Here is a 24,709-nt window from a genome sequence, read left to right as displayed (position 1 = left end):
TCCGACACACAAAACGACATGGACGGCGCAGGCCTGACCATCTAGAGCAACTCATGTGTTGGTCAAGGACACTCAAGCATGCAGACATGGGGAGCTGGTGATAAGAGGACTGCCCTCTCCACCTCCTGAGCCACAGTGACCCTTTTTTACTTATTAGGAACTGTGACATTAGCATTGTTCCACAGTAGGGCAAAAAAAATTCCTGGCAAAAAGGTTAAACTACCAATTTTGTTGAAAACGTGCAGTGGAGTTAAGTTCCAGATCACATTAGGATTGGTCAAACACCTCTTGAGCCAGTTTATCGCCTTCCTTATACCTTTATTATTGTATTATCTTGCAATTTGTCTCGCGTGTGTGTGCTTGCATGGACCGTCTGTGAGAGCGTGCACCTCTGTGTCTGTCCAGGGCTAATCCCATTCTGAAAAGCTTGTTTTATACTGCCATTGATTGAGTGAGTGAGTCTGCTGACTCACTACTCTTAACTGGCCCCCGGCCAGTAGGGGCCACGAGGGATAACACAGCTGAGTGTGTCTCCATCTTCTGCTCTGTGCTCAGAGACACATGGGGGGAACACTGTTTTCCCCATTTTCATTATTTTGGCTGATGTGTTGCGCTAACAGCCTACACAGCCACCAGTACACATACACTGCTGAGTACCTCTCCGCCAGTCAGCCGCTGCTACACGGGGCAGACAGCCTGGTGAGTTTCATCTTGTTGTTGGCAAGAATGTGTGACGTGTCTTAAACAACAACTTAGAGCGATGAAAAAAGTCTATTTCCGCCCCATTGGCCCACCAGACATGTTTTCATTTCCTTTTTTCAGTCATGCAACAAGGTGCAGGTCTGGTTGTGATTAAAATGTCTATTTTTCCCAGAGGCACCTGATCAAGAGGGCGGCATAAAAACAATGCTACAACAACAAGTAAACAGACTGAGGAAGTGGGGGGCAGCATTTTCATAAGCTTTGCCCAATGTCGTCCCCACAGAATAAAGCTGTGAAGATGCTGGGCATATTGGTTTGGATTTGCACACATATTATAAACACAGGTAAGGAGAACCAGCCCGAGGAAATATTTATATTTGGAGGCACATCACCGCAAAACTAAAACTGGTCACCATGATCAATAATAATCATAAACTTTGTTTGTATGGAACCTTTCGCACAAGGAAGGCAGCACAAAGTTCATTTAAATAAGGGAAGATAGAATTTAAATAGAATGGAGGAGGACGTTTTAATTTTTAGGAAGAAAACTCAAGTGAACTCTAAACCGGGGTCGTGAGGAGAGCTGTGTGGCTATTATAGTGACTTATTTTGGGCGGTGTTGGAACAATGATAGGCCATCTATGTCATATTATGAGAAAGCTAAATCATACATATTCAACAATATCCAATTGGGACTCAGCAAGAGTATTAGAGAGGATTACAAGTTCCCCTGTAGAAAGAGCACAAAGAGTGTGCTTTTTAAGGTCATAGGGTCATATCTGAAAATCTTAATCCCACCCGGTAAGTAGTGACATAAGCTAATAATAACGCATGCTAGCAGAAGACACAAGCACTAGCACACTAGCACAATAACAAATGATATTCACACTAAAGTGAGAACAGCATGCGTTAACAAGATACAAGATAATGGCACACAGATAACTTTCCCTAAATTTCTACAGATACTCTTGATATACGTGTGTGTGTTTAAAACACAACATCTTTATCTGATGTTGGCTAATATCAGACACCAGAACTTGACTGGTTATGCCCAGTATAACACTACCATGCTGGTGTCCAGCAGCATCGACCATCATTGTGACGGAGTGAACGTGGGTGATTTTTGTAAGCAGAAGATTGTGTTGTTCCTTTTTTTTTCTCAGAAATCAGTTTGCTTTTCTGCAAAACAATATTTTACAGAAGAGAAAACTGACATTATTTTGTCAGTTTATTTTAAATACGCCACCAACATGCTGCATTACATCACAACCACTATGACCACTTTCATCCATCTCGTTTTGTTTTAATTTTATGATTCAAACCGCCAGGACTTTCCATAAATGTATGTGAATCTAATTGTGATCTGAAAACAACTCCAAGGCTGGAGAAACAAATTACTTTTTGCACTAATAATATATCGTCATGGCAGCAAGGCCAGGTGGTGACCGAGGACACGCTCCTCCAGCTTGCTAGAACCGGTTCAGGTACGACGTTGGCAAACGAGACTCAGCGCTAGAGCCGCTGTCTTGTCTCAAAACTTGACCTCTGGTTAGTCTGACCTCTTTTTAAAAACACCAACAGATCGTACAGATTTTTGTCATCAAGCCAAGAAACAAATGTGTCTCTCCAATCAGCAGAAAATACTCACTCCCCAGACACCCAGCAGTACTTGTTGTTTACCTCACTCCTCCTCACTCCCCACCCCCAACCTGCTCTGTGCACAGCTCCATACAGAGAATGTGCCTGGCCTCCCACCATGGTCAATATTATGCAGCGGACGTCCTCTTTACGCCTACGAGGGCTACCATTAAAGTCCTTTCCATGGAAGTATTAGCCTTCCAATGAGACACATACACACACTCATTCTGTCTCTCCCCTCCTTCTACCTTTAGTGCACACACTATTGCAGAGGAGGCTCTCAGTCAGCTGTCTCTCGCTCTCTCTCTCTCTCTCTCTCTCTCTCTATCCAATGAGATGATGATGATGATGTCACCAGCTGCAGCTCTATTCATGCAACATCCTGGAAAGTTTGATTCACCTTTCACACAGGCAAATTGGAGTCTATTCGCAACTAAAATCAGGCACTCTCCGTCCCCATTGTGAAAAAACACCCAAACCACCCAGCGTCAGTTTGTTTCCTGAAATGTGTATTTGTTTTTATTACGGGATATACTCAATTGTTTGACCTTGACTAATACCTTTGGGCCTCTGGATGTCCTTGACCACACGATGCCCATAACCCATGTTGAGGCATCACAAATTTAACTTCGCACAGCAGCCGGATTATTATTTTTTACTCTCATCTGATTGACAGGTTTATCCAATCACCTGCCCTGTACCCGCCCTTTTCTGGGTTTGAACCCACTGACCGGGGCTTGCTAAAATATTCAAAATCTTTTATACACGCCGCACGTAGTCGCTCGACACTGACAGTTCTCCTCTGTGCTGACCCTCGGCCCTGACCTTGTCCATGTACTGTCAAGATTGGATAATCCCACTATATATGTCCACCAAGGTGGCAGCCAGAAGCCTGATTTCCTCCTCACCTCCCCACCCTGCGTGTGATCTCAGCGCCGTCGCAAATGACTTCCCTCTTTTACAGTCGGACACAGGTCTCGCCCCTCTTCCTCCCCTCTCTTGTCCTTTCATTGCCTCGCTCTTCTCTGCCTACTGAATCCTTCAATCTCATCATATTTCTTTTCCCATGAATCATTTTTATGCTGTGTAGCGAGGCCTTTTGACCTGCAGGAGGCGCTAGCAGCGGGATAGGTGTGTGCAACCCATCTCACCCTCCCTTTCTCTCTCCAGTCCACCCTTTTCCAGCCTCCTCCTTTGCGCGCACACACACACACACACACACGCACGCACACACACACACACACACACACACACACACACACACACACACACACACACACACACACACACACACACACACACACACACACACACACACACACACGGCACTGCAGAAGAGGCCTCGTCTCCCCTGCAGTCTGCAAGGCCTTTCTTTAGCCCACCACCTCCTCCTCCCAGTCCTCTCTCCACCTCCTCCTCCTCCCAGTCCTCTCTCCACCTCGTCCTCCTCCCAGTCCTCTCTCCACCTCCTCCTCCTCCCAGTCCTCTCTCCTCCTTCGTGCTGGTGTCATTGTCCCAGTTTGCGTGGCACCCTGATCTAGATGACCTCTATCGACATGCAATATGCAGCGGGTGAGGAGGACATGAGGACATTTTGTAGCCATGACATCACGAGGACCACTTCCACTCGCACACACATGGACACAATAGTTTTTATTATTATTTACCCCTGCCTCCCCTTTAGCTGAAGGGAACCCTGACAGTCTCTGACAGGGGGCGCCACCAGCGACTCCACTGCAGCTGTTATTCCTGCAACCTGTGCGCATGACCCCCTTTCCTATGTGTCCCATCTCCTCTTTCCTCACCCCTCTCTCTCTCTCCCCATCTCCCTCTCCCTCTTCCTTTCCCTCTCTCTCTATCTCTCTGCCCATCTCTCTCGCTCTCTCTCGCCCCTCCCCTCCACCTGTTCTTCCCTGGCGGGCTGCGGGTCAGGTTGGGGCGAATGCTAAACTGACCTGGGCTCAGTTCTACCAATCAGACACCCCACTGTTAAGTGCGAGTAGGGATGTTCTGTCTTGGCCGCCTTTGTGTCTGACAACGCACACGTGCGTGCACACACACACACACACACACTCACTCACACGTACACACACCAGGGCCTCTCTGTGTCTGTCTTCCGGCTACAGGGGGCGCCAGTCTCGACACTGCGACCACCATCTCCTCCCTTGCCCTCACTCCTCTCTCCTCCTCCCTACACTACACCCCCCCCCCCCCCCCACCAACACCTTTCCTCTGTCTGCCTTTGCTTACCCTCCCTCTCCAACTCCCCTACCCCACCCCTCCCTTTTCACCTCCCTCCTCATCTCCCACTGCCCTCCCCCCTGTGAAAGGCTGCTAAGCGCTCCTTCTGCACACAGCACTGCAGATGAGGCCTCCGCCTCCCCCACAGTCTGCCAGGCCCCCCCCTCTCTCTCCCTCTCGCAGTCTCTCCTTTTAGCCTTTCCTCAACTCCCTCCCCTCTCTCTTCCTCTCTCCCTCTCTATCTTTCAGCCTCCCCACTACTTCCCCCCGCTCAACCTCCCCCACTACTCCCTCCCTCTCTCTTCCTCAACCTCCCCCACTACTTCCTCCCTCTCTCTCGCTCTCCTTCAGCCTCCCCCACTACTCCCTCCCTCTCTCCCTTTCTCTCCTTCAGCCTCCCCCACTACTCCCTCCCTCTTTCTCTCCTTCAGCCTCCCCACTACTCCCTCCCTGTCTCTCTCCTTCAGCCACCCCCACTGCTCCCTCTCTCTCACTCTTTTAGCCTCCCCCACTGCTCCCTCCCTCCCTCCTTTAGCCTCCCCCACTGCTCCCTCCCTCCCTCACTCCTTTAGCCTCCCCCCCCCCCTCTCTCTCGCTCCTTACAACAGCATAGCAACACTGACTCGACAGCCAAGGAGAGTCTTGCCTCTATCCCACTTGCACTGGGGTAATTTCCCTCCATTTTAGATTCTTCATCCCAGGGCGGCACAGGATGGCAATTTAATTAAACACTCAGAGGTTAAATATATAATATATATAGCGAGAGAAAGTAGGCACCTGACCTCGCTGAATTCACTTGGGTCTGGAGAACCGCGTGACTCACGAGATGCAACTCGGTCCGGCCTGATTGATCCCTACTCTGGGAAGGGCCATTCATCCAGCGGTGAACCTGGGCAAAGGGTTAATAATGTAGCGTTCCATCTCCAACCAAGACTTTTCAATGTCACATCTTTGGCAACATGGACAGAGGCTCCATGTTGCTACAGCTGTGTAACCAGAACACATATTGTAGCCCTATGACAAACACATTATTTATTCTGTTTCATGTTTTCTTGAAACACCTCGCTGCGCTCACAGAAATAAGGGACGTTCAAACAAGGTTTACTTCAAAATGTGCAGCTCGTCAGCAGGCAGCCAACTGGTGGTAAGACCAGTAAAACCCGAGGACGGCACGGTTCAAAACCTCCCCAGGAGCGGAGAATCTTTTCCAATTACAGACTCCTTCACCTGTGATTTATGCGGTGAAAAAAAGAAGAAAAAAAAAAAGATGAGGCTTAATCTGTGAAATCGCCCCTCTGCAAAGTTAATGCCGGTGAACTCATTTTTCCCGTCACACCTGAACACCGCTCTGATCTTGTGAGGCTAAATTTGTGTGCAACTTAATTCTGGTTACCAAGCAATGCTGGATATTACTGGAACTATTTATAGACTGTCAACAAACGGCCGTAACCTTAAATTCCAAAGCATTTCTTGTGGCGATGTAACCATTTCAGATCTACTGCCCTTGAGCCAATTGTCAAGCTTGAAGTCAAAAATGCAATACATCAATATGGCTTTAAAAAAAAAAAAAAATCATACCACAACTTGCCTTTTCATCCAGGTTGTTTACTGTGTATACACATACTTTAAGATTTGAATTAAAAAAAACTGTGTGCCAAAATGTTGCATTTCGGTGAAGCTGATCATTGTCATTGTGAACTGAAAGGCATGGCTGCTGGTCTCGCCCAGCTGCCCTCCAACAGTTTTAAGCAAAACTCTCCTTGTATCCCTGATGTTCCATTGGATTACACTTTGGAATTTGTATATTACGGTCTATTCAATGCAAAATAAATAAAAAACCTACACCAAAAACAATCATCAACACTGGTTTGCCGAGTTTTTCAAGTTGAGCAATTTGTTTCAGCATTAAGCAACATTTGGTTGGTGTTTAGGATGTGAAAACCCTCCCAAACCTTCTTGGCATTGACCCCTAAAAATTAAGCAATATCTCCTTGTGATCCCTCGTCACGGGTTGTAGGCCGTGTGGGCGTGAGCACGACGTTCAGAGGCCTGAGGCCTTAAAGAAGCCAGCCAGCAGTGCATTTTGAACCATCAGCCATACGACCTTTAGCCTCTGCTGACGAGCTCTCTTCAGCCCCCTTTCAACCAAAATAAAGGCCCCTCATTTACTGGTGTACTAGTTAACTAGTACGAACACTTTGGAACAGGACATTTAGACAAAAGCTGATTTACAATCCTCATTATCTAAAAAGGAAATAAAAGACTTTGTCAGTAAACATTATTCCTGCTGTTCCTTCTTTGAACAAAGAAACTTTTGTGAACATTAGTTCTGTGAGAAGCACAATTACAGCACTTTATTGTTCATAAATGCTTAGGTGGAAAATTAAAACATAAAACAAATACACACAATTCAAAGAACACAACTTGAATTTTTTTTTTGAAAAAAAAAGAAGAAAAAAAATGGGAGTAATGTGTGAAATGTCAGTATGGTGTTACCATCCAGTCTTGTTGGAGCAAAGGAACGTCATCAAGAAAACAGAAAGCAAGTAGAGTAAAGGCTAATGAGCATAAGGCTGCAAATAGTTGGTGAAATTATCCTTTAAAACTGTAAGGGAATAAGAACAGCTGGGCGCCACTATTCTTTCAGAACAGAAATCAAAAAAAGAAGAAAAATGAAGGAAAATAAAAAAATAAAATCTAATCTGGTTCAAAGCAAAAACAAATCCATTCTGTTATTTTCATTTATATATAGATATATTATTTTGCAAAAAAAAAAAAACTATTTTTTTGTTAAAAAATAAACTTAAACGTACAAGAAAATACCAGCCACCAAAGCGACAACTATCGTTAAGCATACCGATGTAGAACATATGAGGCTACCTTACATACGGGTAATAGCAAATATTTAAGGGTACATGTACGGCAACGTCTGTCCAAACATGTCTAAAAGACTGTACAAATTTACACTACCCATCTTGGATAGAACTACATGGAAAAAAAGTGGATTAACTGGTCAGCTTAAAAGCTTTACCTTACGACAACTCAATATTTTAAGCCACATTCACAAGTTCAGTGGCAAAATCAACATTTATAACTCCTCATCTCAAAGTAATAAAGTATATAGAAGGCAGCAAAAAAAACAAAAACAAAAAATTGTTTGGTGTGACTGTTGTCTTTGCACCTCCCCCAGGAAACATTAAAACTTTGTTCACAAATCTTTACATGGATCCTAGCTGCTCGTTGAGTCCTGCCTTTGAAAGTCATTGGATGACTTGTTTTGAGATCACTTCCTCCTTCGCAGGTTCCCAGGGAGGGACTGGGCCGTGTCCTTCGGGTCGGGCGAGGCAGATTTGTTGGCGTGGAGCAAAACTAAAGTGTCTCTGACTGTGGGAGTCTTTTGGGGTTTCATGAGTCAGACCTGCTGCTTGCCCAGCTGGGCCCCGTCTCTCCTGCTTCTTGCAGACGACGGTACAAACTTGGGAATAATGATGGGATGAGCGTCTCTCTCTTTCGCAGCCGGCCTTCCTGCGGCCTCGAAGCCATTCTCCATATGTGCCTCTTCGTTGTCGTCCTCGTCATCATCGTCGTCATCATCGTCGTCGTCGTCTTCGTCGTCGTCGTCTTCATCTTCATCCGACGTATCTTCTAGATTTGAAACGCTCTTAGCCTCCGTCCCCGGCTCCATTCTCTCGTTACCTTCAGTGAACAGTTGGTTGCCATGGAGATGTACTTCTCCTTCTCCGTCTCCCTCCTCGTTATCCTTATGCTGCGCTTCTTCATCACTGTCAGAGTCAATGGCGATGGGCTCCGAAAGGTCTAGAGGTATTTTCTGTGGTAAGGTGCTGTTGATTGTCTTGGTTTGGTCTCTGCTGGCACTGTTGGGTTTTGGGGCGGATGGCGGCGCTTTGGTACCAACCACAGCCCCCCTTGGCTTTCCCCTCCGTGGCGGCGCCACGCCACCATTCGCGGCCGCGAGCTCCCTGTGTCTCCGGAGCGCCTGCTCCGACACCCCTAGGTGAGTCCTGGAAGTTCGCCTCTTGTTGTGTACGCCCTTGTACGCGCCGTCCGCAACGGCAAACGCCAGCTTGTGACTCACTTTGCTGAGCTCGTGCATACTGAAACCGAGAAACACGCTGGCGTTCTGGGTTTCGCAGTCCTGCACGCATTTCCTTCTTTTGTTACCAAAGTGGCTGGAGATGTCTGACTTCCACAGCCAGAGACTGGCGGCGAGCTTCTCCACCTCCCGGCGAGTGGGATACGGCGCCTGATTGAAATACTGCGTTAGAAACGCCTTCCTGGAGTCGTACGACTCGTTCTCGTGGCCTTTGGGGTCAAGAGCCAGAACTACAGGCTCGTCGGGATTTTCTACAAACGCTGATGGACCATTGATGTCCCGCGGGTTGGCCCTTTCCCCGGGCGGCCTCCTTCGTTTGGGCGCACTCGTGTCAGAGCTATCAAAGCTGGCCCGTTTTAGGGCGCTGCTCTGGGCCGGGTGGACCCGAGCAGACTGGGTCACCCGGCTGTCCTGCCCGTTTTGGGATTTCCCCACACCTCGACAGTGCACTAAGTGTAGTGTGATGGTGGAGGCTGTCATGTTACTTGTGTAAACCCCCAAGCAGTGAATACATTTGTATGTCAGTTTCTTTTCTACAGGGTGGACTGTCTGGATCACCTGGTGCCTCTCTCTCAGGTGGTGAGACAGTGAGTCTGAGATTGGGCCCTTCAGGATAGAGAAGCAAAGAGGACATAGCGTCTTGCCCACGTCCTTTTTGTAGGGCACAGACGCCTGAGGCGCACTCTTGGCTGGCACGCCGTCAGCAGCCCCCGAGGGCGTTTTGGGCGGATGCTGTGGCAGTAGTCTCTTTCCTGATATTAGGGAGGCAGTCAAGGCCGCTGACGTGGAGATGTTGTTGTTCTGAGCATGAAACGCCACCGACTCCTCCGGCGCGTCTCTCATGTTGTACGTTGTGACGATCAACTGAACATTCTTGGGATTGCCCTGTTGCAGAGTGAGGTCAAAGGTCAATGGGGAATCTGTGCGCGGCCCGACGGTCTCGTCCGGGTGCGACTGCCGCATGTGGGCCACCATCTTTTCGACGTCGTTGAAGGTGGCACGGCAGTGTGGGCAAGACAGGCCGTGGATCAGCATATGGTTTAGCAGCGTGTCACTGGGGAGATAGCGATTGCAGTACAGACACTTGCTGGTGAAGTTGTGGATCTTCATGATGTAGTTGGCGACCGCGGGCACCTTCTCCGCTTTGTGCTCCTTCTCAAAGTGGGAGCTGTACACGTTCTCTGGGAAGAGCTCGTTGCAGATGGTGCAGATCTTCCACTTCTGGGTGTAGGATGTGCCGAGGACCGAGGAGCCACCCTTCTTGGCCGTGACGGAGGCGACGGTGGTTGCGGCTGCCTGGACGCGCGAGCCCAAAGAGTTGGATTTGAGTGAAGAGGATGCGTTGACCACAATCGGACTCCGCAGGCTGCCGCCCGAAATAAGCTGCTTTGCTGCATGGGACTGCTGGGGCACAGAAACCTGGGCGTTGCCCGGTAAAGTTACTCTCACCTGCTGGCCGCCAATAGAGAACGACTGGGTGGTGCCGGCCTTCAACCGTATTCCGTCGTGTTTCATCCCAGATAGAAAACTTTGGGCGTTGAAGCCCGTCTTTGAGGAGACGATAACCCGACCCAGCTGCTGTGAGCCGGGCGGCCTGGTCGTGGCCATTACCGCGCCTTTAGGGCCCATCCCAATGATGGTCTTGTCGCCTAGGGTTTTGGGGGGGATCATGATAAGGGGTTTGGGACGAGGGACAATCACACTGGTGTGCCCGATCATGGCGGTCACCTGGTAGCCAATCCTCTCGTGGTCCTCTATGACGTGTTGGACCAGTGCCTCGTAGGTCCTCGGGACGAACAGACACTTCTTGCAGTGAATCTGGTTACTGTTCACATTATTTGTGTTATTGCTGTCTGTGGCGCCTGCTGTGCCACCATTCTGAGTCTTCTCTCCTGGTTTCACAATATAGGGCTGCGCCACTTGCTGGAAGTGTTCCCGGTAGATGTGCTTTCGCACCACATTGTACAAAGGGTCCCTGTAGGTGCACTTCTTGCAGTAGTACACCGCCTGTTCCACGCTGTCCCCGGTCCTTTTCAGCACACCGTCCTTCATCATGAGACCCCCGGCTCCTGCCACCATCCCGCCGGGGCCCTGCCGCACCGTGCTGTTGGGCATGTGGAACAGTTTGATGTGTGTTTCCAGAGTCTTTTTGTTGCCATTGTAAGTGCAGTAGGGGCAGTTGAGCAGAATGTTGTTCTCAAAGTCCTCGCTGTGGACGTTGCGGAAATGGCTCTTGTACGCCGAGAAGTACTTTGAGGAAAAGAGGCAGCCAGTGCAGCAGAATGGCTTTGATCTGTATTCCTGGAGTCACAGGTGAGAAGAAGAAAAAAGCTTAGGACATTACAAGTTCTGTCAGAGAGAATTAGAAATTACTACCTTTATACATTTTGTTTTCAAAAACAATTTAGAAATTAGCATTGCAAAAAACAGAGGACATTTTTGTGCATGCAAATACCATGCGTATCAATTTGAGTGCGTCACACACCTGGACTTTGGTATGTGATGGTTCCCACATGCACACATCTTCCCAGTTAGTGTGCTTTATGTACACCTCTGGAGGAATATAGTCATTGTAGTCCTAAACCAAAAGGAAATGAAGATTAGTACTTGCGAATGATGAAACAGAGACACAATCGCAACAAGTTCCTGAATGAAAGATTTGACAATATACATTTTTTTAAAAAGGTAATATACCGAACAAAGAATAATGTTATTAATGATTTATAAAGTTGTATTTTGCAAATCAGAGCAGACTGCATATAATAAGGTGTGTGAATCTGAGAATCCCTTGGTTCACCGCCAGAGATGTTGAAATTTTCTTTTCTAGGAATATTGGCCTATCGGTACTCAGGGTACATACAAGTGCCTAGGTATATTAAAAGAAAAATGAAAAAAAGGGAGGGGGGATTTCTTATGCGTTTTCTTTAGATTTGAAAAAAAGACTGTACAGGTGTGTACATAGATGGATGGATGCTGAATTGTGTAAAATCGTTGCGTATGTCTACTACATTAAGTGAGATCGAATGAGGACAGGCTGTCGATGAGTATTATAAGATTAATCTGTGAGCCTCATGGTTTTATTACACGAGTCCAGGTCATAGTCATATGGTCATTACTATCACCATACATTCTCTGCATTTACGCAGCACTGTCTGATTTATGCATCACGCACTGAGCCAAATGGAAAAGCAATCCAAAAACGACCTTATTAATAAACCAAAACAAATTTTCCCATAGGTACACCAATTCTATGAATATCCAAACCAGAACCATCTTCATTATCATATATCATCACTTTCATTATATTTTATCATAGCAATACTATTAACATATTTTTGTGCAATACCGTTATATCTTTTGTGCCTTATTTTTTTACCTTAAGTTTATTGTAATTCTGTGTTAGGACGGAGCAAAATAAGCTTTTCATTGTATAGAATAACTGTCAGTTATCTGTGCATATGAAAGTAAAAACATCTTGAATCTTCAAACCTCAGCGAGAGATCGAAATTATGGTGGGGAATTTAAATTTGAAGACAATCAAACTCAATCTTGAGAAAAGTCAGAGGAATGCATACTGTATTCTTCTTAAAAGGCAAAGCCATGACCATAACAGAACTGATGAATGGACGTTCCTCATTATCTTCAAAAAACCCAAAGTCTGGCCACGCTCACCTCGAGGTGGTCTCTACAGAACTCCAAGCCGATGTCTCCCAGGACCCTCTTGACATTTTTCCTTGCTTTTCGTAGACTGCCCAGGTTATTGACGGGGAGCTGGAACATTCTGCCCACCTGAATAGCAAAGACACATAAAACAGCATGTTATCAACAGGTGTAGGGTACAATTAAAACACATGTCTGGCAGCTGAACTGCAAGTCAGGAATAAACAGGTTCCCTGAAAAGGACCTTGAACTTGACATGTGTGACACATATTAGAAAAGCCTTGATAATACCACCTTTCAGACAGGAAGTATACAACACTGATGGCTTCAACTGTCTGTTGATTAAAGTCTTTTTGGCATTTCAACCTAGTGGTCTGTTTTGACCCACAATCTAAGACTTCAATGTTAAAGGGCCAATGGAACTGTGGTGGGAATCAGCATGAAAGCTCCAGAAAACATACATTTGAAAGGGAGAGAGAGCGGATCAACAAGCAACAAGTGACTTAATGGACTAATTTGTAAGGGATTTGTGAAAAACAGATACACTGCACTGAAGCTATTGTATAAACCAAGAGCTGAGGATGCAATCAGATAAAACACAAATTACAAAACATATAGTTTTGTTACAGTAATAACTCATTTACACTTTTGTTACTTTTCCATTATTAAGCTGGAGTATAACTACTTTGTATCTTAATTACTAAAAATATGCATTGTTTCAGTTTCGCCCGGCAAAAGCTGATGCCTGGTTGCCAGCATGTAAACCACTTTTAAAAAGTTACCGTCAGATGTGGCGACGAGTCACATCTGTAGCAAGACCCATGTGACAAATTCAAATGTAAGCCCTCTTGAACAGTTATTCAAAGCTGTTTTCGCACAGTGACAATGAAGAACTTTCCAGGATGTCCAGTTTGGTTTGTGACCCTGTAATCTTACTTTGTAAAGTTATCACAGTGGAAACCATTTAATCCACAGCGACTCCTATTCATGCATGTGCACAAGGACGCACATGCACGTGCCCTTGGAAACAAACGGCAAGCGGTCAGTCTGATTAGCAACTTCAGATGCAAGACTGGAGTTGGAGTTCAGTGGCGATTGTTTCACAGGCAGACAGTTTACAAGACAATGAAAAGCTAAATCATCATCACCACAGCCGGAGGGTTCAGAGATTGCATTCCGTTGTGCCCCGTTTGCTTTCCGTGCAGACCGTTAACCTGCAGTCCACCAAAGCCAGCAATGTTATTTGTTAATACTACTTGACCATTTGGGTGCCAGAACCAAAGACTGGATATGAGTGGACATAGTCATTGTAACATCACCCACTGGTTTGTGGACTGACATTTTGGAGCCTCAAGTTCAGCGATTTGATCTTCTCCCATCTTGGATTATAATTGTCAGCAGCAACCCGTCATTCACTAGGTAGTCCCGCCCTAAGGCATCCTCTGCTTTATGGTCTATTTGACTCCAAATGGACCATGATTTATGAAATGAACATCATGCTGTATTGAAGACTTAAAAATAGAGATTGAGACATAAACTCATGTTTACAATGTTTACTGAGGGAATTAATCATGAGAGAAGTAGAGACATTTTCACATAGACTTCTATACAATCTGACATCTTTTTGCCATTTGGCCGCAACACATTCCTAGCAAAACGGAGCAATGTGCCAAAAAACGCAGGGTAGAAAAAGATCGCTAGCATGTAAACATGGTTGAAAACAATGCAGAAGTTAAATCCGAAAGAAAAGAAAAAACAACTTTTCAACTATTTATGAAATGAAATGCACTCAATACGTTTGTTGAACCCCAACACTATCCGTTTGGATGACAAATACTAAATCTAAACATTAAACAACCAGCGCTCAATGGTGTATTTGCAATAACTACAGTTTAGTTGTAATGTCCATACTTAAGCTAATACATTTTTTGTGACAGCCATCCAGAGTTTGACCTGGCTAAACCTCACTCACAGCTGTGTGGCGTAGAAGGAAAGGTTGCTCATTGACAGACACTTGGTCGCATAGAGCTAAACCACCATACACCCATTCATTGAGTGTTAATATCATTTCCATTAAGTTTAGCATTTTGCCAGAGGAAACAATGAAGGCTGTTTGACTCCCAGTCCAAAGTGGCCGTCTCTTCACGTCGCTATTCAAATCAGAGCTTCATGTAGTAGGGTCAAAGGTCACTGTAGTGCGATGACATAAAAGCCAGGTATGAGACAACAAACCGCACAGTCCCACACAATTCCTGCTAACAACTCAGCTCATTTCCCTTCTAGAAAATACCAAACGGAGCCGGGGAATGGGGCATGTGCGGTTCCACCAACTGTTGGCCTAGTGAGGAGTCCAGAGAGCTGGAGACATCACTGCCTGTTCCACTCACCCGCCTGCTGTCTGTCTGTCTGGCTGTCTGTCTGTCAGTCAGTGATTCAGAAGTGTGCAAGAGTGAGTGAAAGAGACACATACCCATGACCACTTCTCCTCCCTGTCTCCCTTTTCTTGCTTCCTCCCATTACTTGCAGATGGCGCTAGAGAGGAGCTCCATTATGTAAGCCTCCCTACACTCTCTGCCTGCCCCCTTTTCTCTCTCCCTGCCTCGCAATACCATCACAGAATGGCGCCTCCTATTGAGTCAGCAGCAGCCTCTACAATATGTCTGCAGTAGAGGGGGAGGGTAGGGGAGGGATGGGAGGGAGGGAGGGAGGGAGGGAGGGGAGGATACGGGAGGGATGGGAGGAAGGGGAGGGACAGAAGGAGCAAGAGAGAGAGAGAGAGAGAGAGATCAGTGAAGGGGGAGGGGAGTGTGAGAGAGGATGAGGTGGGGTGAGAGAGCTGGGAGGGAGAGAGCAGGGAGGGAGGGAGAGAGAGAGAGAGGGAGTGAGAGAGAGCAAGCAAGGGGTGAGATGAGAGGAAAGGAGAGAGAACAGAGTCAGCGACGGAAGTGGAGGATGGGGGGCGGGATGGGGAAGCAGGGAGGTCGGACAGACAGGCTCAGAGGAGAAGGAAGGGAGGGTGAGGGAAGGAGGGGAGTAGGCTAGGGATGGGGGAGAAAATGGCAGAGGGTGAGATGAAGAGGGGGGTGGATAGGCAGGGGATAGGGAAGGGGTGGGAGGAAGAGGGAGAGAGAAGGAAAAAAAAGCCAAGGAGAGGTGGAGTAGGAGGGAAGGGAGGGAGAGAAGGAAGAGGCGAGGGAGGAGAGTCGATAGGAGGCTGCTCAGCTCTGCTGGCAGAAAACAGGTTCTCCCTTCGCCTGTGTTGTGAAAGAAAGAAAAAAAGGCCTACAAACCTTCAACCACAGATCTCCTTACTTAGTGCTCTCCACTGGGACATGATGACTTATGTTCTGCTTGACTACTGCCGTTTACAATTGGTTCAGTGTGGGGAGAAGCTCCTGGTGACATCCCCGTATTCACACAGACAACAGAAAAAAGTTTGGGATGCTGAAAATGCACCGGGGTTAGTTGTGACAGGATGAGCAACAGAGCCTTTGAGCAATACACGTGCGGGGCCGTCTGAGCATCAGCGTGAGCGGGGGTTGATGATGGTAGTGATCGTGATCATAATCTGACACACTGATCCAAGTGACAGCCAGCCTCCCCAGCCCCCGCCCCCGGATCAAACAAGAGACATTAGTGCACAACCCCGGTGTCACCTGGCTGAACTCTGATCACTTTTGAGGGGTCCTTTTTTTCACCCTAGGTTGAAGGCATAATTTAACAAAAGATCGTATGAATTATGAACCCAGATCTGTGTGCGGATGTAGATATAGTTACATCACGTGTCGCCCAGGACAAAACTCTGCCGTACAGTAACAGTGTGGGTACACTTTCAATATTCGTAGCATTTCTCGCATTAATAGATATTGTTTTAATACATTAAACTTCCGATATCTGCCGTAGGTGCTCCAGCCGTGGACACGAACCACCACATCGTGCGGCGAGGCTGGTGTCAGTGGCTCTCCCTCCGATCAACATCTGGCAGCGTCCAGATCGATCGGTTGAGGCAGGGAGCCCGCTGACAAAGAATGGGGACACACCGCGCTGGGTTAGCATGCTAAGCTAGCCCAACTCGCATCAACAACACGGGCTGTTTGAAACTAATGCTGCCGTGTCTGTCCCCGACTCCTCACAAAAGGATACTCGCTCGCGCCTTAACCCAGGGCGGTTACACGCTAACATAACGTTACCGGAGAAGTGATTCAACTCGCGGTTCCCTTCATCCTTATACACGCTATATTGACAGCTAAGTTACTTGCTGTAACGTTACTTCACGGCCACCTATCGCATCACCGCAGGTAGCCACGGCTAACGGCGGAACTCTCCGTCTCGCGCTCGCTCGCTCGTGCTGACGGTTACGGCCAACGTTGTGACAGACAAGTTTACCTGCTTTCACATCCAGTGCTCCCGTCTGAGTGAAATGTGTCACCTCGGAGCGGCTGAGAGACGACGTGTGCACACTTTCACTGTCTTCCCAGATAGCTCGGTGATATCCTTTCAGGTGACCACTATCTACGTGCGGGAGAACAAGCCCACCCGGCCGTCGGTCGACCCTCCAAGCCGGACTCTTCGCCTCGCCGAAAAGGGCTATCCTCTTCCCACTGGTCGGCAAACGGGAACAGAAAGTATCCGAGCCTCATTAGAAAATTAAAACCTCCATTCCCTTGAGTGGTGAGAGCGGACACATGTCCTATTGTAGGGAACAGCTACCGGCGAACCCCCTCTTTCAAAACGATAGCCCTGGCTCTGCCTGTAATAGCCTGGCAGCCGACAGCGTTATGCCCATTCTTTTCTCTGACAGACAATACACATCCAGCCTAGAAACTGCCCTATCCAAAATGGCGCAAATAAAAGGGGCGGAAGTGACATATACTTGATTAGCATAAATAATCTCATTGTGAGATACTCGCGAATTCGGTTGGCTCATTAAAACTCTTGATTGGTCCATCAATCACTTTGGCCAATTAAGCGAACGTCACTGGAAAAAAAAAAAAACCTACCTCAAATTGCGGAGGGCCTTTGGTTTCAATGTTCCGAGTGTGCGAGGTAAACAACCCAACACAGTAGTGGCGGGAACTGGCCGACAGCGGGCGTCCTTCTGGAGTGGGTTTCTCTGGTTTGAGCGCATGCGCGATTTGGCTACATCTGGCGTCCCCCACACTCCCTCCCGCTCCACCTCCCTCCCCTGCGGAGGCTCGGATGTATACAGCACCTTAGCGCTCAGATGGAGTGGTATCAACGGTTGGGTCCAACGTTAGGTGGCGCTGTACTACACTACAGATAGTAAATGCCCAATGCTGCCAAACTAACCGGGAGTACTTTCCAGCATGTTGCCTGTTGAAGGACAGCTCCAAGAACAAGGCGGTGAATCAGCACTCCATCCAGTTAAATGGTTAAACTCGTACCACTTGCCCTATTACACCCTTCATCATCATCATCATCATCATCATCATCATCATCATCAGCCCTCATTAAGATCCAATTCCAGGCTTTAGTCATGACCCTTGAGCTGCATCTTCCACGATGAACTTGAACATAAATACACACAAACTAGTAGAAAACACAATAAACCAGGAGCTATCAGGGCTTGATAATCCTGCTTTGCCCACGGCATTCATTGGTGAAAGAAGCAAAGCGGGATGTTGATTGTCACCCGTGTATTTTTTAGTATTTATTAATTCATTAATATTCATCCTGCTGTGATCCCCTCCCTCTCAAATGGCATTTCCATTACTAAATTCAAGAGGCATGTACAACCGCTACTGCCTCAGCAAAGAGTTGGCAGGCGGTGGCTCTCCGTAGTCCATATAGGTTTTGACTTATTGTAAAGGGGAAAAAAAGAGATCAGAATGACAAAAAAAAAATCCTGTTTATTTGCATACAAACAATCACAGGTGTAGCAGTAGAACTTGTACTTGACACCCATCTGACAACTGTGTTTATGTAGCGTTCAGTCAGCTGTCTGGACTGGGAATGATGAGACACCATGTGCTTTGTTCAGGGGCTGATGGGAATGTAAAGCACTATGTTCCTTCGGTATTCGGAGACGACTACTGACAGCAAATTACTTTCTATTAACTGCTAACGGGGGAAGTCTCCCTTGTTGCTTGTTGATATGTCAGAGTCTGACCATGAGGGCAAGTGGTGCTCTGTCCCTTCTATTGAAATTCTGATAGCACTGAATTAAAGACAGCACCTTTAAGACTGAAAAGGAGCACTCAATGACTGTGGGACGTCCAAACTTAATACTGATCATGTCGTGGCGAAGAGTGTGATTAATCCTTTCGCGAATGACACAATCTCATTCCCTCCAAGTTTGGACTCTCCATAAACTCGATCCACGAAGGAAATAGGCACCTGTTGTTTGGGAGAAGAAGAGATTTGTTTGTTTTGTCTTTTTTTCAGTTTGCATTGAAAATCAGAGATTTAGGGTCACAACGCTGGCTTCTCTTTTACATCTTGAGGGGTTAAACTAAACTAAAATGTTCAAATTCGCTATTTTTACACCAGTTATTGTAGTGAGAAAGTATTTAAAACCCTGTCAGTTAATAAAACCACAGACATTAAATCAGTTTATTCTTAAGTTTTGGAACAGTAATGAACATTTTAGCCCGATTTTTTTCCCGTTGATTCCGCTCCAAGAAGCTAATTCAACATAGTTCAAGCTCAGTTACTCAGGCAACTTATGCTAGGAAACCAAATCTCTGTTTATACTCGCGCTTGGCATGAATGGAGACGTTTACACTCCCTGTGCTGCATTATCCTCCAAAACGCCAGAGGGCGTATAAACAAAAGGCACTGTGTAGAATCAAAAACACAGTGAATTTAACCTTTCCCATTGAAGTCTATGTGTGTAACCAGTAAAAAGCCATAAAGCAAACACCACAATGCAGAGGAGGGATCTGTAAAGTCATATCTCATATTCAGGGACTACTTCATTGCCTTAGTAGAAGTCCTGTAAAGAGACATTTAAGTATTCAATTAAAAAATTTAAAAAAACAGATTGAATACCCTCTGAACTACTCAAGTTGGCTGCAAAATCTTTACTCAAATGAAGATTGTTAACACCTCCTGTCTAAGTGTAGTGTTATTATCATTATTTTTTAAATAGATCAAGACAATGTCATCTGGATGCAGAAACAGCAGTGAATTTACACTTTTTTTTTCTTTCTGAAAATGGATTGATAAAAACCTGATTTCTAATACTTTTCACATACAAACGTGGGGTTAAAATGGAAATCTCAAGAAATATTATCACCACACAACTTTAAGTGTACTCGGTACATTTTTTACCCCCCAATAAATAAATGAATCAATGAAAGAATTAGGGACTCACTTCACCGACTGTATAGTTGAGCTGTCTGGCGCGGACAATCATCTCCATCTGGAAGACGTACCCTTTGGACACGCACCGCTCAACCAGACTCTCAAGCACCGACTTCTTATACAACCTGACGCCAGTGATGGGGGAAAAAAAAACAGCACGTGTGTGAGATAACACACCCCCAGTGGTCTGTTGGAAAAGTCAGTGGCGCTCATTTCCTGACACTCGCTCCACTTACCTGAAGCTGCCCGTGAGGTCCGAAGCGCCGGGTCTCAACAACACCTGACTCAAAAAGTTGGCTCCCCGACTGTGAACGAGAGAATGTGAGAGAAGACAGAGAGGAGAATCAAACATTGTTCGCAAGACGGACGGGTGGGAAGTGAAGTTGATCACGTGCAGCTACCTGATGAGTTTCCTGCGCAGGTCCCAGCCATATACGCCCCCGTTCCCTTGGTAACGGGTACCCGACACCAGGTCGTAATTACCTTCCTTCTGCTTTCTGTCAAACGAACAAAACGGGTTTGGAGAGAAGAATTTATCTTCCGGTCATTTGAGGCACTATAGTTTATGTATTCAGAAATTTGATTCTGTGAATAGAAATTGAAATATGGTTTAAAAAAAATAAATAACACTTACTCAATAAATTCTGGGATGAATTTGGGCTGAAAAAAAAGAGACAAAAAGCAATCAAATAATATTCTGCCATAACTTTGATTTTATATTCACATAATATTAAAATTACATTAACGAATATTGGACATTTTAGGCACGAGAGGGAGAGGAGTGTTGGAAAGAAAAATGGCGCAGAATCCAGATACTACTCCTATTGCAAATTCAGCTGAAATGATGATTGAAAAGGATTCATGGGTTTATCGTTTGAACTGGTTGGTAACTATTTTGATGATCGATTAGTGTTGTTAATTCTTAAGGAAAAATTCCATCTCTGGCACCAGCTCGTGAGGATTTGTATCTGTCTTGTGTGACAATAGATTTAACTGTTGTTCAGACAAAGCAAGTAATTTGCAGACTGCATGTTGAGCTTTAAGATAATGTCACAGTGGGAAATTGTTGATTTCTCTATAATTTATAATATTGTATAGACCCAACAATTAATTAATTGTAAACAAAAAATATATATATATTTTTAAATTAGCAGACTAATCAATAATGAAAATATTAGTTGGCACTAGAATCAGCTTCATGCGGACTTATTGCACACACACAAATAACTCACATGATGGGAAAGATCTGCGTCCATGATAATGACAAAGTTCCCAGTGGCGTGCTTCATGCCGTGTATGTACGCCGTGCCTTTGGAAGGAATCATAGGAGCCCATCAGCGGTTGGCAAAGGTTACGAGAATGAATACACCATTTGTTTGTTTTTCACAGTTTTGAACTTACCAAGGCCTAATTTCTTCGCTCTTGGTCGTAGAAGCTGAACCACAGAAAAGAGAGATTACGAGTCTGCGTGAAGATCCCACGCACTATTATTTGACTGGAAACAACGGTTAATGTGACAGAGACATGCTCCATTGACAACAATGACAGTCACACGTCAGTTGTTGTCTCTGTGAAGGTGTTACAGCATGTTGATCAACTCTAATACTTTACAAAATTGTAAGAAATGCATTGTTTGGCTCCTCACAAAGAAGGAGTCTGCAACGTGATGCCCAGTGTCAACACTGTGAGGGAAGGGCCGGGGGTTCTTTACTTACTATTTTATCCTCTCCATAGATTTTCTGCAACTGCTCTGCCACCTCCAGTGTCCCATCTGGACTTCCGTCATCAATAACAATGATCTCGTAGTTGAAGCCACTGTAAACATAAACACACACACACACACACACACACACACACACACACACACACACACACACACACACTCAAAATCAGTAACTACAAAACGTGTGTTAGAGCCAGCTAGTTCCCATGAAAATTGTTTCCACTCGAACATTTCAGATAAACACATCTCGGAGGTCAGAGATGGAGCGTCGTCCTCGTCTCCCTCTGGTTTAGTGACAGCTCATCACTGTCAGGCATTAGCTAACTTAGCTACCACAACTGTGGTGCTAGCTAGCTATAGCCGAGAGCTTTGCTGGCTCCACGGGACTTACCTTTCACCAAAATATTTCACCAAAAGCCACACTATCAAGGGGAGGTTTTCCCTTTCGTTGTAGGTCGGTAATAGTATTGAGTATTTGTCCTCACTATCCCGGTTTGGGGGCGACGTTTTTCGGCTTGCCATAGCGACGTGGAACTACGACCAGGCAACCCCACTGTGTAAAGTTAAAGCGTGCTACAACATCCGGTTTGATTTTCAAAATAAGTTTAATATCGGCGTAACTACTGACAAATACAATGGATGGCATACATGTTTCATGTTTTTCTTAACAAACAACCACAGCCAGCCTGTTTACATCAGCAATAGTGAAACAGTGCAGGAAAAATATCACAGAGAACACAAACATATACATAAGTATAGTAAGCGAGTTTGTTCATCTTTAGTACTGGCATTATGTTCCAATGAAAATTTGACAGCGATTCTGACCTTACTTCACTCACATGATGATAGGAAGCATCACTCAATGACGCCCCTACAGGCTCATTACAACTAACCTAACTTGTACGTTGTACCAGTAGATATTCTTTACTGATTTTATGCGGTGACGAAACATGGTTGTCTTTATTTTGAAAAATAAACAAAAAATTCCGACAAAACCGGAAACTGCATGTACCACGGAGGCTAACTTAACAATGGCGCTGGGGCTAGAACAGGAACTTCTATTGTGCTCTTCAAAATAGACACCACTGGAAACAATTATCTCTTCGCCACCGTTCCGACATTTTAGCACGACAAGCTTGCTGAAATGCAGAAATATAATTTTACTCCACTTAAGTACCCTGTCGCTCAGTATAGACACATTTTAAAAACAAAACACACACTTCTTCATTAGACACATATTAAAGAAATTTTATTAACAGGGTAAAAAAAATCTTACTCAGACACACACACACACACACACACACACACACACACACACACACACACACACACACACACACACACACACACACACACAGTTTATCACCTGAACCCTATTAAAACTGGAAAATGTAAACAGAATTTTTCAATACAAAAAGTTGCAGTATAAAATATCATAAATGAATAACTGTATACAGTGACTATAATAAACAATATACAAGGTATCATACACAAGACAAAGGAGATTCTCACAGTATCATTTATACCATGGAACAAAATTAAGCTTTTACGCCATGGATTATACATTTTCATCATCATTGAGGCAGTTAAGGTTAGAATGGCAAATGAAATATGTAAAAATGTAACACAGAGGGCTAAACTACTGGGCATCGATACAGTGCTTGAATGCATAATCATAGTAATAAAAGGTTTCAGTGCGAATATGGTGGATAAGACAACACTTGACTGATCCCAATGACAAAATATGTTCCTTTATGATGCTATCTGTTCGTTCATTCATCACTATTCTATATTAGAGAGCGTTCTACTTATTCTTGGTTCTTTTCTCAGTCATTTCTTTCAAAAGTCAAAGACAATGGTAACATCAGAAATCCGGGAGAGAGATCCTCACTCTGTTGTTTCCTTTTCCGTGATGAAGCTTGTGGAGCTTCAGCATCAGCCTGTAGCAAGTTCATTGCAGCAAACCTCTTCAGGGGTGCTTTTATTTTGTTTAAGCTCCATTCCTGGTCTGGCATTTAGCTCCAAAGGAACCATAGTCATTTCAAACCGACGTCCGTCACCTTAGCGTTGCTGCCTGCTCGTTAATATCCGCTCAGGGCTGGTAGGCATAATAAGGGTCCTCTGTGTGAAGAGAGTGCATACAAAAAGTGTCAAATGCGTACAAGACCGCGTTCACACTGTACTCAGTAGTGTTGGCAAATCGTTTAGGCAATAAATTAATGACACGTAGCGGACATGGTTACAGTCAAAGTGGTCGCTTATAGTGATTGCCTTCAGCAATACACAGCTTTGTTTTGGCTTCATTCGCAACAATGTTTTACAGTTTTTATTCACTCTCACCGCTCTTATCGCGTCGATTTGGGCCGCAGCAGACAGCAGCTGGTAAACTATACACTGTACACTACCTGCTCATCAACTAAACAGCTGACAGACACTGTTTGCGACTAGCTCCTAAAGAGCCAGGTGTTTCCCCCAGGAGTTGGTGTAGACCAAACAAGAGCTGAAAACAAAGTAAATATTGGACTTAAATTCATCAGGTCACAAAGACTGTTGCTCTGTGTCTGCTGGATTTGTAACGAGGCAACTGTTTGCTCACACTTTCACTCTTACGATACTGCATAAGGTTAATGTCAATGTTGCATTTACAGCTTGTTGTGGCCCCAAAAAATATATTGTATACCTGTTCAGTAGGAAAAGCAATGGTTTGTTCGAGAAAATGGACCGCATGGGCGGTCCAAGACGCCTGAGGTAGAAGTTGAGTGATTTAGCCAACTTACAATACTGAACCCACAACAGCTAATCCCTTTTATTGAACGCACCAGTGCAAGTTTCCCGGACATGGATCTTCAAAGTTCAACATTATTATTTTTATTAATATTATGCGGCTGTGAGTCATTCTGTCTGTGGACCTTTCCTGGTAGCTAACCTGGTTGCTGGGGAACCCGTTGACAGCCTCCACTGCTGTCACACACCCCCGACGGTCCGCCCTCGCCTGGCTGTCCAGGAGGTCCGGCGATCCCTTGGGGACCTGGATTGCCATCTTCTCCTTTGGAACCTAAGCTCCCCAGCTTGGACTCCCCGGGAGGACCTACAGACACACACAATGCACACATCAGCACAGGGTTGTGTGCTGGTGATTCACAATGGATGAATAACATTACAAAGGTATGACTAGAGAGGTACCTGCAAATCCTTTGACACCTGGGGGCCCCTGGACATTGGACCCTGCATCACCTTTCTGTCCTTGCATACCTCTTCTTCCTGCAGAGAAAAAAGAGAGACGTCAGCATAGTCAAAACCTACAA

The 24,709-nt window shown here is 45.5% G+C and overlaps 3 protein-coding genes across 6 annotated transcripts in view; all 3 read right to left on the bottom strand.

Annotated features, from left to right (window-relative positions):
• Positions 1-6,908: 6,908 nt before the first annotated feature.
• On the bottom strand, positions 6,909-17,465 carry adnpb (activity-dependent neuroprotector homeobox b). 4 transcript variants are annotated; one of them, XM_068598085.1, is made up of 4 exons: positions 17,356-17,465; positions 12,368-12,484; positions 11,181-11,273; positions 6,909-10,996 (listed from the first exon to the last, which is right to left on the bottom strand). In XM_068598085.1, the coding sequence occupies exons 2-4, from the start codon at positions 12,473-12,475 to the stop codon at positions 7,994-7,996; spliced, it is 3,204 nt and encodes a 1,067-aa protein (XP_068454186.1). In that variant the 5' UTR covers positions 12,476-12,484; positions 17,356-17,465; the 3' UTR covers positions 6,909-7,993. The 4 variants fall into 4 exon arrangements, with proteins under 4 accessions (XP_068454186.1, XP_068454184.1, XP_068454185.1 ...); XM_068598083.1 differs by lacking the exon at positions 17,356-17,465 and adding an exon at positions 16,742-17,178; XM_068598084.1 differs by lacking the exon at positions 17,356-17,465 and adding an exon at positions 16,546-16,649.
• Positions 17,466-18,205: 740 nt separating this feature from the next.
• On the bottom strand, positions 18,206-21,960 carry dpm1 (dolichyl-phosphate mannosyltransferase subunit 1, catalytic). Its single transcript, XM_068597614.1, has 9 exons — positions 21,796-21,960; positions 21,397-21,496; positions 21,083-21,116; positions 20,914-20,990; positions 20,316-20,341; positions 20,083-20,178; positions 19,918-19,986; positions 19,692-19,806; positions 18,206-18,712 (listed from the first exon to the last, which is right to left on the bottom strand). The coding sequence occupies exons 1-9, from the start codon at positions 21,924-21,926 to the stop codon at positions 18,608-18,610; spliced, it is 753 nt and encodes a 250-aa protein (XP_068453715.1). The 5' UTR covers positions 21,927-21,960; the 3' UTR covers positions 18,206-18,607.
• Positions 21,961-22,685: 725 nt separating this feature from the next.
• Positions 22,686-24,709, bottom strand: part of LOC137800375 (collagen alpha-1(XX) chain) — a 31,785-nt gene continuing 29,761 nt past the window's right edge. Inside the window, exons 40-42 of the mRNA XM_068597547.1 lie at positions 24,588-24,665; positions 24,331-24,492; positions 22,686-23,525 (exon numbers count right to left, since the gene is read on the bottom strand). Coding sequence (XP_068453648.1) covers positions 23,497-23,525; positions 24,331-24,492; positions 24,588-24,665 — 269 coding nt within the window. The 3' untranslated portion in view covers positions 22,686-23,496. The remainder of the gene's footprint in view (positions 23,526-24,330; positions 24,493-24,587; positions 24,666-24,709) is intronic.

Source organism: Clinocottus analis, unplaced genomic scaffold (genome assembly GCF_023055335.1).
Source record: "Clinocottus analis isolate CAN_PGR_092001 unplaced genomic scaffold, fCliAna1.0.p SCAF_4, whole genome shotgun sequence".
NCBI classification, from domain to species: Eukaryota; Metazoa; Chordata; class Actinopteri; order Perciformes; family Cottidae; genus Clinocottus; species Clinocottus analis.
Note: the sequence above shows the minus strand (reverse complement) of the source record. Positions and strands in the feature narration are given on the sequence as shown.

What these genes read in the sequence shown, in the direction of transcription:
- adnpb (XM_068598085.1), bottom strand. Translation starts at nt 12,475, where the DNA reads ATGTTCCAGCTCCCCGTCAATAACCTGGGCAGTCTACGAAAAGCAAGG. An exon ending in TCTGTAGAGACCACCTCGAG is followed by an intron (nt 11,274 to 12,367) that starts GTGAGCGTGGCC and finishes CTTTTGGTTTAG; the next exon opens with GACTACAATGACTATATTCC. An exon ending in CATCACATACCAAAGTCCAG is followed by an intron (nt 10,997 to 11,180) that starts GTGTGTGACGCA and finishes CTGTGACTCCAG; the next exon opens with GAATACAGATCAAAGCCATT.
- dpm1 (XM_068597614.1), bottom strand. Translation starts at nt 21,926, where the DNA reads ATGGCAAGCCGAAAAACGTCGCCCCCAAACCGGGATAGTGAGGACAAA. An exon ending in AGCGAAGAAATTAGGCCTTG is followed by an intron (nt 20,991 to 21,082) that starts GTAAGTTCAAAA and finishes TTCCTTCCAAAG; the next exon opens with GCACGGCGTACATACACGGC. An exon ending in GACCTCACGGGCAGCTTCAG is followed by an intron (nt 19,807 to 19,917) that starts GTAAGTGGAGCG and finishes CACTGGCGTCAG; the next exon opens with GTTGTATAAGAAGTCGGTGC.